General features: G+C 38.6%; 1 protein-coding gene across 3 annotated transcripts in view; it reads left to right on the top strand.

Moving 5' to 3' along the window:
• The window catches only part of LOC123506550 (ran GTPase-activating protein 1-like), a 27,661-nt gene extending 11,337 nt beyond the window's left edge, over positions 1–16,324 (top strand). Inside the window, exons 1-12 of one of the 3 annotated variants that reach the window (XM_045258739.1) lie at positions 1–104; positions 1,179–1,366; positions 3,078–3,212; positions 4,668–4,781; positions 6,059–6,246; positions 6,579–6,729; positions 6,951–7,062; positions 7,516–7,745; positions 10,610–10,795; positions 11,203–11,328; positions 13,675–13,793; positions 15,154–16,324. The exon at positions 1–104 is cut by the window's left edge and continues 165 nt beyond it. In XM_045258739.1, the coding sequence (XP_045114674.1) occupies positions 47–104; positions 1,179–1,366; positions 3,078–3,212; positions 4,668–4,781; positions 6,059–6,246; positions 6,579–6,729; positions 6,951–7,062; positions 7,516–7,745; positions 10,610–10,795; positions 11,203–11,328; positions 13,675–13,793; positions 15,154–15,220 (1,674 nt within the window). In that variant the 5' untranslated portion in view covers positions 1–46 and the 3' untranslated portion in view covers positions 15,221–16,324. Of the gene's footprint in view, positions 105–362; positions 498–1,178; positions 1,367–3,077; positions 3,213–4,667; positions 4,782–6,058; positions 6,247–6,578; positions 6,730–6,950; positions 7,063–7,515; positions 7,746–10,609; positions 10,796–11,202; positions 11,329–13,674; positions 13,794–15,153 lie in introns of those variants that run through there. The other 2 variants (XM_045258738.1, XM_045258740.1) reach the window with 2 other exon arrangements.
• Positions 16,325–16,766: the final 442 nt, after the last annotated feature.

Raw genomic sequence — 16,766 nt, forward strand, 5'->3', positions numbered from 1 at the left:
AGGGAGTTTGAATGTTTTGGCGTCACGTTGGTGCCTCTCGCTCACCATGTCCACCACACTCAGCTTCTCAGGGAAAAACCACAAATGGAACACCGCAGAGGACGGTAAGTTTAGGTGCTGACTGACACACGGCTCATTTAAGGTGGTAGCAAGCATTTACTAGGATCGTGAAGAGTGCAGATAACGTAAACAAAGGGCCGTGGGTGGAAGATATTGTTATTGTATCATGTGTATTGGATATTTTGTTGTTTGTGGGCACGTCAGGATCAGCGGAAGGGTGGCTTTATAAGAGAAGTGGAAGTAACATTAACTGTGTGTGAGGAAGGGCCCAGCGGGGAGTCAATATTGATGTAAGAGTTGCAATACCGGGGTGGTGATGTACCATGTGGTGATGTGTGTTGTCACCCCAGTATTGCTGTGCTGGCGAGTCTGGCTAGTGCCGCCTTATGTCTGGGATCCCTCTAATGCCTTTATTTTTATCTCTTCACCGCAGCACTGTAGGGAATTCAGAATGTTGTTTGTGCATTACATGATGAATTATGAGCAAGCTTTACTAAGGACATTTATCTTGAATTAATAATAGAAGAAAATTGTATGAGAGATCAAATGCTGGTACTATCTCAGCCCAGCACCAAGTGTGACCCAGGCTAGGAACAGAAGGTTACACGGTTTGGATACAACTAGTTTAAAGAACCCCTTCATTGTTTGGTGGCCAAGACTAAAGCAAGGTTGTTAGTTTGCCTAGTATGCCTAAGATAATACTGTGCAGTTAATAGGACAGCTTTACTTAGGGTTAAGGGGTTATGGTGTTTGTTTAGATTGTTTCAAGGTCTCTCTTTCTCCACCTATAAACCAACCTACCCTGAAGTGCCTGTAGAAGACACCAAGTTTTGCCGTACATCCCTGGACAGCGACATCTAAGACTCAAGCCTGCATTTCTCTGTAGAGGAATTGAGGCTTTCTTTCTTTTTCTTTTCGTTTTTAGTAAGCTGTGTCCTCCAGATATTAAACCCTTCCCAGTTTCATCAGTTGTATTACATCACCCTGAGTATTTTGATTGTTAAACTTAACTCACCAAGACTGGGGAGAGAGGCCAGAAGTTCCAAACATATGCTCCAGTCAGACTAATAGTGATGAAGACTTTTTGTGTTTCTAAAATTCCTGTGTCCTGTCTGCAGCCCAGCCGGTGGTAGACGCTATTCTTGCTACGCATGACCTCCGCTGCCTGGCCCTGGATGGCAACACGCTTGGGGTGGAGGCTGCACGGGTCATTGGGGATGCCCTGGCTGCCCATCCTGAGTTTGAGCGAGCCCACTGGAAGGACCTTTTCACGGGCCGCCTCAAGTCAGAAATTCCCGATGCCCTGGTATGTCTGGGTGTTGCTTGTCAGTTGATTACTTATTACAAGTACCTTTAGTGAGAATCTCTTCCCCATGCACTGGTTGATGTGTCATTACTAATATCATTGGACTGTTAAAAGGTGTTTTTTTTTTTTTTTTTTTTTTTTACATTACAAGGGCACTGGCCAAGGGCAAACACAGTGTTGGAAAAAAAAAAAATCCCGCTGGTTGCCAGGCCCTGTTAAAAGAAAAGTAGAAAGAGAAAAAACAGAAAAATCTAAAAGGAGGGTCCAGTTAACGTAAGAGGTGTCTTGACACTCCTCTTTTGAAAGAGTTTAAGTCATAGGCAGGTGGAAATACAGACACAGGTAGAGAGTTCCAGAGTTTACCAGTGTAGGGAATGAAGGAGTGAAGATACTGGTTAACTCTTGCATTAGGAAGATGGACAGAATAGGGATGAGAAGAAGTAGAGAGTCTTGTGCAGCGAGGCCGCAGGAGGGGAAGGCATGCAGTTAGCAAGTTCAGAAGAGCAGACAGCATGAAAACAGCGGTAGAAGACAGATAAAGATGCAACATTGCGGCGGTGACTTAAAGAATCAAGACAGTCAGTTAGAGGAGAAGAGTTGATAAGACGAAAAGCTTTAGATTCCACCTTGTTTAGTAAAGCTGTGTGTGGATCCCCCAGACATGAGAGCCATACTCCATACACGGGCGGATAAGGCCCTTGTACAGAGCAAGCAGCTGGGAGGGAGAGAAAATGGACGAAGACGCCATAGGACACCTAACTTCTTGGAAGCTGATTTAGCAAGAGTAGAGATGTGAAATTTCCAGTTTAGATTTTTAGTGAAGGATAGACCGAGTGTGTTTAATGTAGAGGAGAGGGAAGTTGAGTGTTATTGAAGAAGAGAGGATAGTTGTCTGGAAGGTTATGTCGAGTAGATAGTTGTAGAAATTGAGTTTTGAGGCATTGAACAAAACCAGGTTTTCTCTGCCCCAATCAGAAACAAGTGAAAGATCAGAAGTTAGGCGTCCTATAGCATCTCGCCTTGAGTCATTTAATTGTTGTTGGGTTGGGCGTCTGTTGAACGCTGTTGAATAATGCAGGGTGGTATCATCAGCATAGGAGTGGATAGGGCATTGAGTCAGATTTAGGAGATCATTGATGAATAATAGAAAGAGAGTGGGTGATAGGACAGAACCCTGTGGAACACCACTGTTGATAGTTTTAGGGAAGAACAGTGACCGTCTACTACAGCAGCAATAGAACGATCGGAAAGGAAACTGGAGATGAAGGTACAGAGAGAAGGATAGAATCCGTAGGAGGGTAGTTTAGAAATTAAAGATTTGTGCCAGACTCTATCGAAGGCTTTCGATATGTCAAGGCCGACAGCAAAGGTTTCACCGAAGTCCCTAAAAGAGGATGACCAAGATTCAGTTAGGAAAGTAAGAAGATCACCAGTAGATCTGCCTTTACGGAAACCATACTGGCAATCAGAGAGAAGGTTGTGAACTGATAGATGCCTCATTATCTTCCTATTAAGGATAGACTCAAAGGCTTTAGAAAGGCAGGAAATCAAAGCTATAGGGCAGTAGTTAGAAGGATTGAAGTGGTCACCTTTTTTAGGGACAGGTTGAATGTGAGCTGGTATATTTATAAAGCAGTTATTAGTGTTGCTTTGTGTACCTGTTTTAGTCTGAATTTCAAACCGTTTCCTTATATAGTATTTTATCCCACAGAGGCACCTGTTTTCGGGACTGGTGAGGGCTGGAGCAAAGCTAAAGGAACTGGACCTGAGCCACAATGCCTTGGGACCAGTGGGTGTGGAGGGCATGGTGGACTTCATGTCTTCCCCTGTCTGTTACTCCCTCGAGGTGGGTTTGGATTTCCTTTGGTTTGTGTTACCAATGATTTCCCTCACTGGCACTGTTTTCAAGGGCCATATATTAGTGGTCAGGTTCTTACAATAATTACTATCTAGCTATGGGGCAGAATTCTTATTAAACTGTCAGTTATATCATGAAAATAGCTAAAAGCTTCCACTAATTTTTAAGAATGTTGAAATAAAGCACCCAAGCATTTGAGAGTATGGACTTAGAAGACATTTTAGAATTTACTTGAAGAAAATAGGTCTCTGCTCATTTATATGTCATATGAAAAATACATATTGGAAATAGAAAACATGAGGATTGTGGTGAATGCAATACCCAACACTTCCTTTATGGTGTTCCCAGTCTCGTGTATACTACAGCATGAGACATCTTAATGTGACAAAAAAGGCATAACTGGATCAATTTGTCTGGCAAACTCCTCTCAGTTTAAAAGTACTTATACAAATACTCAACCTCCAAAAATCCTAGTACAGGTGATGCTTGCTCAACGAAAACTCGTTAAACGAATTTTCGCTCATACAAAATTCATGTTTTACTAACCCCTTGTGTGCTTATACAAACTTGCTTTGAGTTTACGAATGTTCAAACTCCCCACCTGGTGCGCTGGTGGTGCCAGAGATGTGTACCAGGCGGTTCCACAATAACAATGTAAACAAACGCTCTCATTCTCGCTATCCGCTTTGCCAGTCTGCCTGCAATCCATGTTTTTCATAATTTTTGCATCAGTTTCTTGCTATAAGAGCTGTACTGTAGTATGCATTATCTTTATTGTAGTATTATTGATTAATAATTAATTTGCGAGAGGGAAGGGAAAAATCTTGGTAGCCTATTGCCTGTGAATCATGTAGACGTGAGAAAACTGATGCAGGATCGCTGCTCTATTAGAATTAGCTATGCTTGATATAGCGTATACGTATGGTAGAGCCTGTGGGTTATGGTACAGGACAGTTCACCAGAAATACCAAATCATTTATGTTGGAAAATGTTTAAGGTTCCTTCTCATTGAAAAAATCATAACAATCTTGTAGCCCTTCCAAAGTCACCTCTACCCATGCCAGGGCCATCCACTTCAAAATCTTTGGAATAAAATAAACACAGTGTATGTACATGTATGTATGTATGTGCTTTTTCATTGGCTCTATGTGTGCTACCGTATTTATTATTTCCTTTTGTACTTTAATAGAGTGAATGCAATACTGTTTTGACTGAAGAATCTTATGTCTAGGAATGTAACTGCTATTTGTTTATTGCTCTAGTTATTTGCTATAGAAATTTTCTCTATATGAAGGGATTTTTAGGAACCTAACCCTTTTGTATAGCGGAGATCACCTGTAAAATCAAGTTACCTTGGGATTTTCATAACATTAGAAAAATAACTAGATTATTATTAGATTAGTTATGATCAACGAGAGTACCTCTTTATTTCAATACTTTTAGGAGATACGTCTGGACAACAATGGGCTAGGCATCAAGGGTGGCACCATGTTGGCCCAGTCCCTTCTCAAGCTGGTAGAGAATGCCAAGGCTGCCAACACTCCTCTAAAGCTGAAGGTGAGCTGCCAGAACCTTCCAGATGTCCTGCTTTTATTATCTAGTTGATTGTCATTATGAATTTTTTTGATGTGATGGATGTCATTTGTCCTGTTTGTTCAAGCTGCAGCATTTTCCTATCAACTGTTTTGGCTCTGTGTATTTTAAGATTCCCTTATGTATCCATATATGCATTTTTATTAGAGATGTACCGATACCAAAATTTTGGCCGATTCTGATACCGATACCACCTAATTGGGCCGATACCGATACTACTACTTATAGTGATTACTGCACTGGACACCAGGATGAGTTGGTGGACGGCGAGCATTATCAGATGGGAGGCTTTGTTTTGGGGGATGCTGTAAGTCCTAAGAACGTTTGTGAAATAGGAGCAATTCTAGAAGCTTTTTGAAGCCATTTGCAAAGGTAAATTACTCAGTAATTGGAATGAATATCTTCTCAGTCATCTGATTCTTGTCAGTTATTTTAAATTCTTACTTCTTACTCCTTTAGCGACCATTTGGTCTTCTGCATTTTCATTAATTTTTTATTGACGATATTTTGGCAATCAAAAATATTTTTTAAATTATTAAAATATTAAAACAAACACAAAATATTAGCAAAAGAAACTCATTTTGTTGTGTATGTTTCTCTTTAATTAAATCTGACATCCTTTGATATTAATTCATTAGACATTAGTAGACCAATTCAGAAACATGAGATTTCACCTAATCTTTTCAATTAAATAGAAAAAAAGTTTAGTTTATTCTAAATTTCTAGGTTGTGGCCTATTACCACAGAAAACAGTATTCTATGACATACGGTAATCACCACGAAAACTTAATACGCCATATTATATTAATTTGGTATCATCAATATCTTATATCGAATATATCACTAAATACCAAATTCCTTTTAGGTATCGGAAGTATCGGCATAAAATAAGCCTATACCGATGCTGATACCCAAAAAAATGGGCCGATACCACCGATTCCAATGTACCGATGCATCGGTACATCTCTAACTTTTATAAGTAATAATTTAAATGGTAGTAGCTTTACAGTGCCAATAACTATCATGATTAATAATATTTATTGACATTACAAATGGACATAACTACATTATCATTTTTAGTGTTATTTTTGTTACTAGATGTGGGATATTTTGTGCCATGATCGTATGTGTAAAGAATTTTTATATTTAGAATTCTTGACAAAAGGTTGAGAATGTAAATTAGATAATGTATGTTTCCACTCATCATGTGTTTTTTGACATGTGTTTCATTGGTGAATCAGGTGTTCATCTCAGGACGTAACAGGCTTGAGAATGAAGGTGCAGAGATGTTTGCCAAGTTCTTCAAAGCAGTGGGCACCCTGGAGCACGTAGCCATGCCCCAGAATGGCATATTCCATGTGGGCATAGCTGCTCTTGCTTCTGCCCTCAGTATGAATCCTAACCTAAGGATAATCAACCTTAATGACAAGTGAGGCAGATTTCATGTTTGAGTTACTTTTTCTGTGTTCCATCACCAGTGGCTATCTGGCACCAGTAACGATTGCAGTAAAGAAGCTTAAAGCTTCTTTAGGGTCATCATTTCATTAAGGGTACTGGCTGTGTGTTTTTTTTAGCTGAGGTAAATATCATTGTGTTGAGAGGTGACCTGAGTGTGGATACTCATTTACAGCTTAGTTGTCTCTGTGGATTGTGTTCAAGGTAATATGTTGACTGACTTATTAGATCCTGCTACTTGGTCCATTACATTCTTAAGAACCATATGAGGAGTGAGTGCATTAAATGGTCTTTTGCTCACTGCAGCACCTTCACCCCCAAGGGAGCAAAGGCCATGGCAGAGAAATTGCTCACCATGCATAATCTGGAGGTTATTGACTTTGGTGACTGTTTGTTGAAGACAGCAGGTGCCAAGTACATTGCCAATGCTGTGATAGATATCCACACCAAGCTGCAGGTTGGCTTATTTTTTATTTTTTGTCAAGTGAAACATAATCATGCCGTCATGTCCATTTTAAGGAGATATTTAAGAATGTTTTGATGTGCTTAAGGAAATATTTAAGAGTGTTTTGATGTGCTTAAGGAGATATTTAAGAATTTTTGATGTGCTGATTATTTTGTTATGATAAAGCCTGTTATTATTGAGGGTGGCAATAAAGGTTTGACAATGATCTACAGGAGCTGCGTATGGACAGCAATGAGATAGGAGTGAATGGAGGTCTGGCGGTGGCCAATGCAATGGTCAACAAGGACAATCTCAAGGTTCTCAACTTAGATGGGAATCAGTTTGGTAAGTGGTGGGATTTGCATATTTTCTTTAGTGGTGTTAGGAAGTCACGGGGAGGAACCATCCTCTTTGTGTCACACTGGCTACTGTAGACCAGTATGACTTGGTATGGATCCTAATCCTGCTTTAGATTTTCTATACAATTGTTGTATGTCAAACAATATTACAAATGGGAAATATAATATCTATGTCTTTTCTATTTGTCATGCCTGCTACCAGTATGCTTATTTTCATAGGTATACTTTGAGCTACAAATATGCTAGAACTTTAGATGACTAGAACACATTTTCTTTATAAGACATTGAATATATTTCTGACATGCTTAACTTGCTGTTTTATGCTTTTCTCTAGCCTATGCGTAGGATACAGCATCCAAACTGCTCTTTGTTTTTTTGCATGAATAAGTCTTGAAGGTTAGCTGTGTAGTGGTCAGTGTTTGAGGGGTCATTGTTTCAGGGGCGGAAGGGCGAGAGAACATTGTCATTGTTCTGCAAGACATTGGGCGCCTTGACTGCCTGGAGACTCTGGAGAATGATGAGAACTCTGCCAGTGAGGATGAGGACACAGAAGATGAGGAGGAGGACAGTGGTGATGATGAGGAAGAGGAAGACAATGATATTCAAGAATTGGAGCCATCTGGTGTGAGTCCCTTGAAGCGGGCAGATGCAGTAATCCAGCCAGTCAGGGTGAGGCGTTGATCTTTACTTTTAAGTCTTGTCCAGAGAATCATGAATCTGTCATGGATATTGTCTTTACTCAAGTCCTGGTGGATCATGGATCTTGAGGCATCTTTTTTATTTAATTCTTAGGCTTAAATTCCAAGGTCTTACAAAGCACCGCCCACTTGACAACTAAAAACATCAGAGTTGCCAAGGAAAAGGTGTTGTACTGTTCATTGGTGACATGACCATCACAGAGATCACAGCAGCCTTAACAACTCTTGAAATTTATGCTGTTTAGAAGTGAATAGCAAAAAGGAATGTGTCTAAAAATGCTTGTTTCCTAAGCACTTGTGAATACAGGGAGTCCTCGGGTTACGACGGTCTCAACTTACGATGTTTCGTGGTTACGAACACGCCCATAAAAGCGTAAAAAATAATATAAGGCGTCATTCTGTCTTACGTGGTTTAGCGTCGTAAGCGACGTAAACAAACATGAACTCGTTTTGGGCGCGCGGCGGAAGAATACGCTTTGTTGCGGTTGTAGGGCGAGGAAGATGGCGTCTCAAGTCTCTGTACATACGCCATTTTGGTTGTTTACACCGTCTCTCTCTCTCTCTCTCTCTCTCTCTCTCTCTCTCTCTCTCTCTCTCTCTCTCTCTCTCTCTCTCTCTCTCTCTCTCTCTCTCTCTCTCTCTCTCTCTCTCTCTCTCTCTCTCTCTCTCTCTCTCTCTCTCTCTCTCTCGGTTATGGCTCCCAAGCGTAAGGCAGACTCTTCTGATGGTAGTGCATCAAAGAAGAGAAAGGCCATCACCATGGAAGTTAAAGTGGACATTATAAAGAGATCACAAAGGGAGAAACACCAACAAACATTGGCGGTCGCCTTAGTCGTTCCACTGTGGCTACCATCATCAAAGATAAAGAGCGCATTATGGAACATGTGAAAGGATCTGCTCCTATGAAAGCGACAGTGATAACCAAGCAGCGTAGTGGTCTAATTATTGAGATGGAAAGATTATTGGTGCTTTGGTTGGAAGAACAAAATCAACGGCGTATTCCAGTGAGCCTTATGGTGATTCAGGAGAAGGCGAAAAGATTGTTTGAGGCACTGAAAGAAGAAAAGGGGGAAGGAAGTGAAAGTGAAGAGTTTGTGGCTAGTAGGGGTTGGTTTATGCGATTTAAGGCTCGGGCCAATTACCATAACCTTAAGGTGCAAGGTGAAGCTGCTAGTGGTGATGAGAAAGCAGCAAGTGAATTTCTTAAAGCGTTGGCTGAGATAATTAAGGAGGGGGATTATTCTGCTCAACAAGTGTTCAACGTGGATGAGACAGGCTTATTTTGGGAGCCTATGCCTGACCGCACTTACATTGCCAAGGAGGAAAAGTCAGCACCAGGTCATAAAGCCAGTAAGGACAGGCTAACTTTACTTTTTGGGGGAAATGCTGCTGGCGACTTCAAACTGAAGCCCTTGCTTGTGTATCAGGCTGAAAATCCAAGGGCACTCAAGGGCATTTGGAAGGCAAATAAGGCATGGGTGACACTTGCGGTGTTTGAGGACTGGTTCATCAACTATTTTGTGCCAAGTGTGGAGTGGTATTTGGCCTCCAAGGGTATCCCTTTTAAGGTGTTGCTAGTGCTGGACAATGCCCCTGGACACCCTGCCCACCTGGGAGACTTTAACCCTAATGTCAAGGTGGTTTACCTTCCACCTAATACCACGGCCCTGTTACAGCCTATGGACCAAGGAGTGATAGCTTCATTCAAGGCCTACTACCTCCGAAGGACAATTGCTATGGCTTTACAGGCAACTGAAACCAAGAAGAATTTGACCCTAAAAGACTTTTGGAAATCCTACAACATCCTTGATGCCGTGAAGAACATTGCTGATTCCTGGGAGGAGGTTAAGCAAACAAACATGAATGGTGTTTGGAAAAAACTGTGTCCTCAATTTGTGGGTGATTTCCATGGGTTTGAGAACACAGTTCAGCATGTTATTAAGAATGTTGTTGCCCTGAGTAAGGAAACTGATTTGGAGATGGATGTTGATGATGTTACAGAGCTGCTGGAATCTCATGGAGAGGAGTTATCTGCTGAGGACCTGATACAACTGGAGAAGCAGATCATAGAGGAAGAAGAAGCACCCACCCCAGAGCCTAGGGCTTTCACAAGGCAGGGCTTGGCAAGAGGTTTTGCTGAGATGCATCAAGCGTTGGCAACTTTTGAGGCTATGGATCCCAACTTTGAAAGATTCACTAAGGTTTCCAGAGGTATCATGGATTTGATGCAATGTTACAAGGAGATCTTGGATGAGAAGAGGTTGCTCTCTGTTCAGACTAACCTGGAGCAGTATTTTAAGAAGGTAGAGAGGCCTGCAACAGATCCTGTACCCTCTACCTCAGCTGCCTCTACTACTCCAGACTCACCTGCCCCAGAATCTCCAGCACCTGAATGTTCTGCCTCACCTCCAGGCTCACCTGCCCCAGTTTCTCCAGCACCTGGAGGTTCTGCCTCACCTCCAGACTCACCTGCCCAAGCATCTCCAGCACCTGAAGGTTCTGCCTCTCTTGATTCACCAGCCCCAGTATCTCCAGCACCTTCTGCAGCTTCCTGTACACAATAAGCCTGTCTCTCCCTCCCTTGCAATGCCTCCTTCCAGTGTGCAAGCCAACCGAAGGAATAAAGGTATGATTTTTTTTTTTTTTTTTTTTTTTTTCCCCCGATGTTCCGACTTACGCCGAAATTCAGGTTACGACTCATGTCAGGAACGGATCAACATCGTAACCCGAGGATTCCCTGTACTAAAATAAGATGCCCTTGGTCAATAGTCTTCTATCCATGGATTAATTTATTCTATTAAAGTATTGCATTCTTAATTATTATTCATGTTTCAGGGCTCAGCAGCTGAGTTCAGGGCACAGCCAACAGCAGCACGCCTCTTGGGTCTGGGAAATTCTGGTCCCTCACAGCTGGTGGAGGAGGCAAGGCGGCTGTCTGAAGGATCTCAGGAGGAGTTTGTCTTCCACTGCTTTGGTCTCCTGATGCGCGCTGCTTCCCTCGCCACTTCCAACAACAAACAGGTAGATATGGAAGATGCTTATTTCTTGTACCAGACATGAATGGCTATTTGAGGTAAGCCAGAATGTTTGTGATAAATCCTAGAGGACATTTCTGGGTAATGGTTTTCATATGTTAAGTTGTGTAAAGTGTACTTTAATGGGGAAGTGTATCTTACATTATGCATTTTGAAACATAGAAGTTTTTCTTTGGTCTTGTTTAAGAATGATTGATTAACATTTGTATAGGAGATCTAGAAAAAAATGTATAGACTAAACTAAACTAAATGATAATCCTGATTTGTAGATTTACAATATATAAAAAAGTTACAGGGAACATAAATTCTTTGTAAATGTTCTATCATTAGATGGGAATTAACTTTAATGATAGGACAAAAACTGATGTTTCTTTACTGCTTCATTGGTGTCAGGTACAAGAGGCAGTGAAGACTACCACTGACCAGCTTACCCAGGCAATCTTTTCTGAAAACCCAGAAGATCTCTCCTCTGTTGCCACCAACTCCCTGCTCATCCACCTTGGTCTCATCAAGTGTGAGGTGAGAACAACACTGATAGGGAGTCATAAGTTTCTTGCTTACCTTGTTATATGTAGGCATATATTTTTTTTTATAATTTTCTTCAGACATTATTTTTTTCCTTTTATCACTCATATTGCTTTTTTTTAGAGATGTACCGATACCAAAATTTTGGCCGATTCCGATACCGATACCAATACCACCTAATTGGGACGATACCGATACTACTACCGATACCACCGATACCGATACTACTACTTATAGTGATTACTGCACTGGACATCAGGATGAGTTGGTGGACGGCGAGCGTTATCAGATGGGAGGCTTTGTTTAGGGGGATGTTGTGGGTCCTTCTAAGAACGTTTGTGAAATAGGAGCAATTCTAGAAGCTTTTTTGAAGCCATTTGCAAAGGTAAATTACTCAGTAATTGGAATGAATATCTTCTCAGTCTTCTGATTCTTGTCAGTTATTTTAAATTCTTACTTCTTACTCCTTTAGCGACCATTTCGTCTTGTGCATTTTCATTATTAATTTTATTGACGATATTTTGGCGATCAAAAATATTTTTAAATTATTAAAATTGTAAAACAGACAAAATATTAGCAAAAGAAACTCATTTTGTTGTGTATGTTTCTCTTTAATTAAATCTGACATCCTTTGATATTAATTCATTAGACATTAGTAGACCAATTCAGAAAAATGAGCTTTCACCTAATCTTTTCAATTAAATAGAAAAAAGTTTAGTTTATTCTAAATTTCTAGTGTATTGCTATGATCTTAAATAATTAATATGCAACAAATTATACACAATGCACATGATTACAAAACAGAATCGTTACTTTCTTAGTTATGGAATTTTTACATCCTTAGGTTAACACAAGTAATTCAAAAATTAAACTTGCATTAAAATTAATATACATATATAATTCGAGCTTCCACCTATTCCAGTATGATCTCTCGGAAAAGGCTAGCACTAGCACTGTTAATTGTAAATCAAATAAGAATATGCTGTTATTTACAATAATGCAAAATGCCTAACTATATATATATATATATATATATATATATATATATATATATATATATATATATATATATATATATATAGATAGATAGATAGATATATATATATATATATATATATATATATATATATATATATATATATATATATATATATATATATATATATATATATATATATATATATATATATATATATATATATATATATATATATATATATATATATATATATATATATATATATATATATATATATATATATATATATATATACCAAATCATTTTGTTGGATTCTCAATATCTGAAGTTTGACATTCTTAGATTATGGTTCAAAAACATGAGCTTTTCACCTGTGTGAACTTTGTGTGGGTGGAGGAGCAGCGTCTGACTGAGAGACAGTGAGAATGCGTGGTGACTCATGACCGACCGTGTGACAGGATGCCGGAGTTCAGCCTATACACGTTTCATAGACGTCCAATTTAGAACTTGTGGCTTATTACCACAGAAAACAGTATTCTATGACATACGGTAATCACCACGGAAACTTAATATGCTGTATTATATTAATTTGGTATCATCAATATCTTATATCGAATATATCACTAAGTAGTAAATTCCTTTTAGGTATCGGAAGTATCGGCATAAAATAAGCCGATACCCAAAAAATGAGCCGATACCGCTGATTCCGATACCGATGCATCGGTACATCTCTACTTCTTTTCTTTTCTTGTATTATAAACTCTTTCCAAGATGACAAATGGATTTGAAAATGGTTAATAATTCTGGGAGGAGATGTAGTTTGAATATGTAAATAGTTTTGAGATATGAAAAACTAAAACTAGATTATCATGCTTTTCATTATAAATTTGATTTTCTGGCATATACTAAACAACTGTTGTTATACAATTTTGTTTCAGGCATTATAAAAATATTTTGCAAATTTCTCAATAACTAATTTTTTGCTTTCTTCTGACATATTACTGTTTTCATGACACTTTTCTCTTTTTATTTTCTCTTTCCAGGAAAGCAAACAGTACTAAAATTAGTTAAGAAGTGGGAGATGTATTTTGAACTTTTCATCAATGGAGTTATCATTTTATCAGTTACTGGGCAATAAATTTGTCACCAGTTATCCATTATCGATTATCACCAATAAGGTTCTCATTGTTGATTTATTGGTTATTGTGATTTTTTCCCCATTATTGCTCCCATTTATAATTATTTTATCTTCATCATTTGGAAATTTGACTTTGTTATGATTAACAGAATTTATAATGTTCTTACAGGTATGCCAAACAAGCATAATTAATGGACTCCTTCCATCTTCCTTTCACCTCCAGGACAAAAAATTCAAGCTGGAGTGGGACCTGCGGGGCTGCCTTCTCACCCTGGCAGCCATTGTGAAGCACCCCACCTTTCCGGACCACACTAAGAATGCCCTGCAGCTGTTCCTTTCCAGGTGAGTGGACATGTAGAATTGGTAGCACTGTTCATTATTCTGGCTGGTACTACATTGAAATATGTTCGGCTCTGAATTGGAGAGAGTGAGCAAATGGGTAAAGATGGACAGATAGATTTTTTTCATTCATTTATTTACTTTTCAAAACAGACTGTTCAAGGACTAAAAGTGGCTCAAAATCACTTATAATGCTGCTTCTAGAAAAGAAAAATCAGAATATGCAGAAGAAAAATTTTATGTATTGCAATAATACTTATTTGAAATAGTTTAAGTCATAGACAGGAAGGGATACAGAAATGGGAAGAAAATAAGAGTTCACCATTGGTAGTGGTGAAAGAATTAAGATCCTGGTTAACTCTACCATGAGTAAGGTGGACAGAATAAGAATGCAAGAATGAGAGTAAGTAGGAAATTATGCAATGTGGGAGTAGGGAAGTTCAGAAGAGTAGTAACTATGGAGGTAACAGTGGGATATAGTATGTGAAGCAACATTTTGAAAGTGAGAGAGAATCAAGACAGTCTGTGTGAGGAGAATGAACTAGGCTAAAAGTTCTTGACCAAATTTGTCTAGGAAGGCTGGGCTGTGAGTTGAGATTTTGCACGTATGGGAGGAGGAAAAGTAGTGGCAGAGTTGGCACAGAAAGCTTGATTGATGGAAAATGTTTTAGCAAGAGAAGACAAGAAATTTGTAGCCCAGATGTTTTGTTAAGCACAGTCCAAGTATGTTTGTTGTAGAGGAAGAGAAGAGTTAAGTGACACTGAAGAAAAAAGATAGTTGTTTGTAAGGCTGTGTTAAATAAATGGAAAAGGAAATTTGAGTTTTAAGGTATTGAACAAAAGTTTGCTCCGTCCTAGATTTAAATGATAGGAAGGTCAGATGTTTGGTGTTTTATACACCTGTGTGATCTAGTAAGTTTCCTGCTGAGCTGGATGTCTGGCAAGTGTCACTGAGATGTGCTTGGTAGTCATCAGTATAGAAGCGAATAGTACAAAGTTGCCTAAGAAGATAATTTAAAGATTAAGAATTAGAAGATTGATAGGACAAATTGTTTATTTGGAATTGAATGAGTGATAGGACAAAGGTCTGTGGAGGAACACTATAAGTTTAGGAAAAACAATGGCCTTCTATCACTGCTGCCATAGAGCAGCCATAAATGAAACTTGAAATTAAAGGTGAAGAAAGATTGATGGAAATTTAGAAATCTATGTTAGAGTTAAATTCACTGTTAATGAGAGAACAAAAGGAAGCAGAAGGGACACAAGAAGAATCAACAGCTTTGTTGTTTGATCAGTGTAAAAATATTTAGTCTTTTTTTCGTCTGTCCTTTGTTGAATTGATCAGATTTTTGGTTCTTTCCAGACCTAACTCCAAGATTGATGCTTATGTGCAAGAAAAGCACAGGCTCATGACAGCCATTTTCCAATAAAGAACTGGCAGTTAGTCACAGCAGGTGTTTGATGGTGTACTACAGGGAGTGGGAATACCTTTTGTTTACCTCTTTATAAGCTCATTGATTTTTTATCTATTATTGGAAGAAGGATTACTGGGCAATCTTCTCTCCAGTTGACACATTTACTGTTCTGTGATTCATGTAGCTCTTCCGAGTCTCTCTTTCATGCATCTCGGCTTTTGTTGCCACAGGAGGGAACTTGACATGTAAAATAAGACAAAGTGTGTAAAGATTTAACATGAAGTTATATTTTTGAAGATTTTCTTAAATTTACTTTTAACTTGAGTTTTACTATGGTAAGAAAACCAAAATGAATTGGTTTTTGTTTTATTGACATTCTATGTGTGGTAATGGTCATCAAGTATGTGTTGTACAGGTCCTTCTTAAGTAATGAGGTTATTTTTGTATGTTGTGACCTAAGGAACTTTACTTAGGTGAGAGTAGCTGAACCCTGAATAGCCAGTGAACAGAATGGAATGGAATGGAATGGAATCTGTGAAGTCACCAATGAAATGTATATTTATGTTCTTCAGCTATTTTCATTTGTTTCTCTCTCTCTCTCTCTCTCTCTCTCTCTCTCTCTCTCTCTCTCTCTCTCTCTCTCTCTCTCTCTCTCTCTCTCTCTCTCTCTCTCTCTCTCTCTCTCTCTCTCTCTCTCTCTCTCTCTCTCCATACATCTCGTCCCATGTTTAAAAATTATTGATAGTGACCAGGTAGTGAATTACAACATTTATGTAATATTGTAATTAATACAATTCAATTTATATAATTCTGAGTGGAAATCCAAACATAGTGAGGAAAGTTTCTTTAAAATTTTTTGAGGATGTGATTGTTAAGTGTTAATATTCATCATTATTTTTTTTGTTTACTTCAACTTGCTGCCAACAGACAACCCACAGTGAGCCATTATAAGTTCAAATTAGCATTATTATTTAAGTCACATTTCAGGTAAGTATATCTAGATTTTTTTTTTCTCCCTGATCTTTATTTTCTTTTCTTCAATTGCCAAAAAGCTTCGGATGCCTAAGAAATATTAATGAGATTTTTTTTAGATACAATAAAAAAATTCTCTTACTGTGATTCCTGCTTGTGTCTTACTTATTATGCCTTACTGTTAAGGAGAGCTCTGAAAACAAAGATATTACCTTAATTAACGTGACTGCTAAGGACATTTGTTACTTTAGTGAGATTGTAAAGAAAACATTTTTTTTTTTTTTTTTTTTTTTTTCTTCCAGGGTAGGACTGGCCAAGGGCAACAAAAAAAAATCAGAAAAGAAAAAAGGCCCACTCAGTTTACTTACAGAGCTGATAGCCGAAGGACGGGGGCAAATATCTTGAAATCTCCCTCTTAAATTAAGTCAGTCAGGAAATTTAGAAATACAGACACAAGCAAGGAATTTCAGTTGACCAGAGAAAAGTGTGAAAGATTGAGAGTACTGATTAACTTTCATTAGAGAGCTGGACAGAATAGGTTAGCAGTTATCCTTCAAAAGTATGCTCTAGATCCCCACCACCATTGATG

Source organism: Portunus trituberculatus, chromosome 20 (assembly GCF_017591435.1).
Source record: "Portunus trituberculatus isolate SZX2019 chromosome 20, ASM1759143v1, whole genome shotgun sequence".
Taxonomy (NCBI): Eukaryota; Metazoa; Arthropoda; class Malacostraca; order Decapoda; family Portunidae; genus Portunus; species Portunus trituberculatus.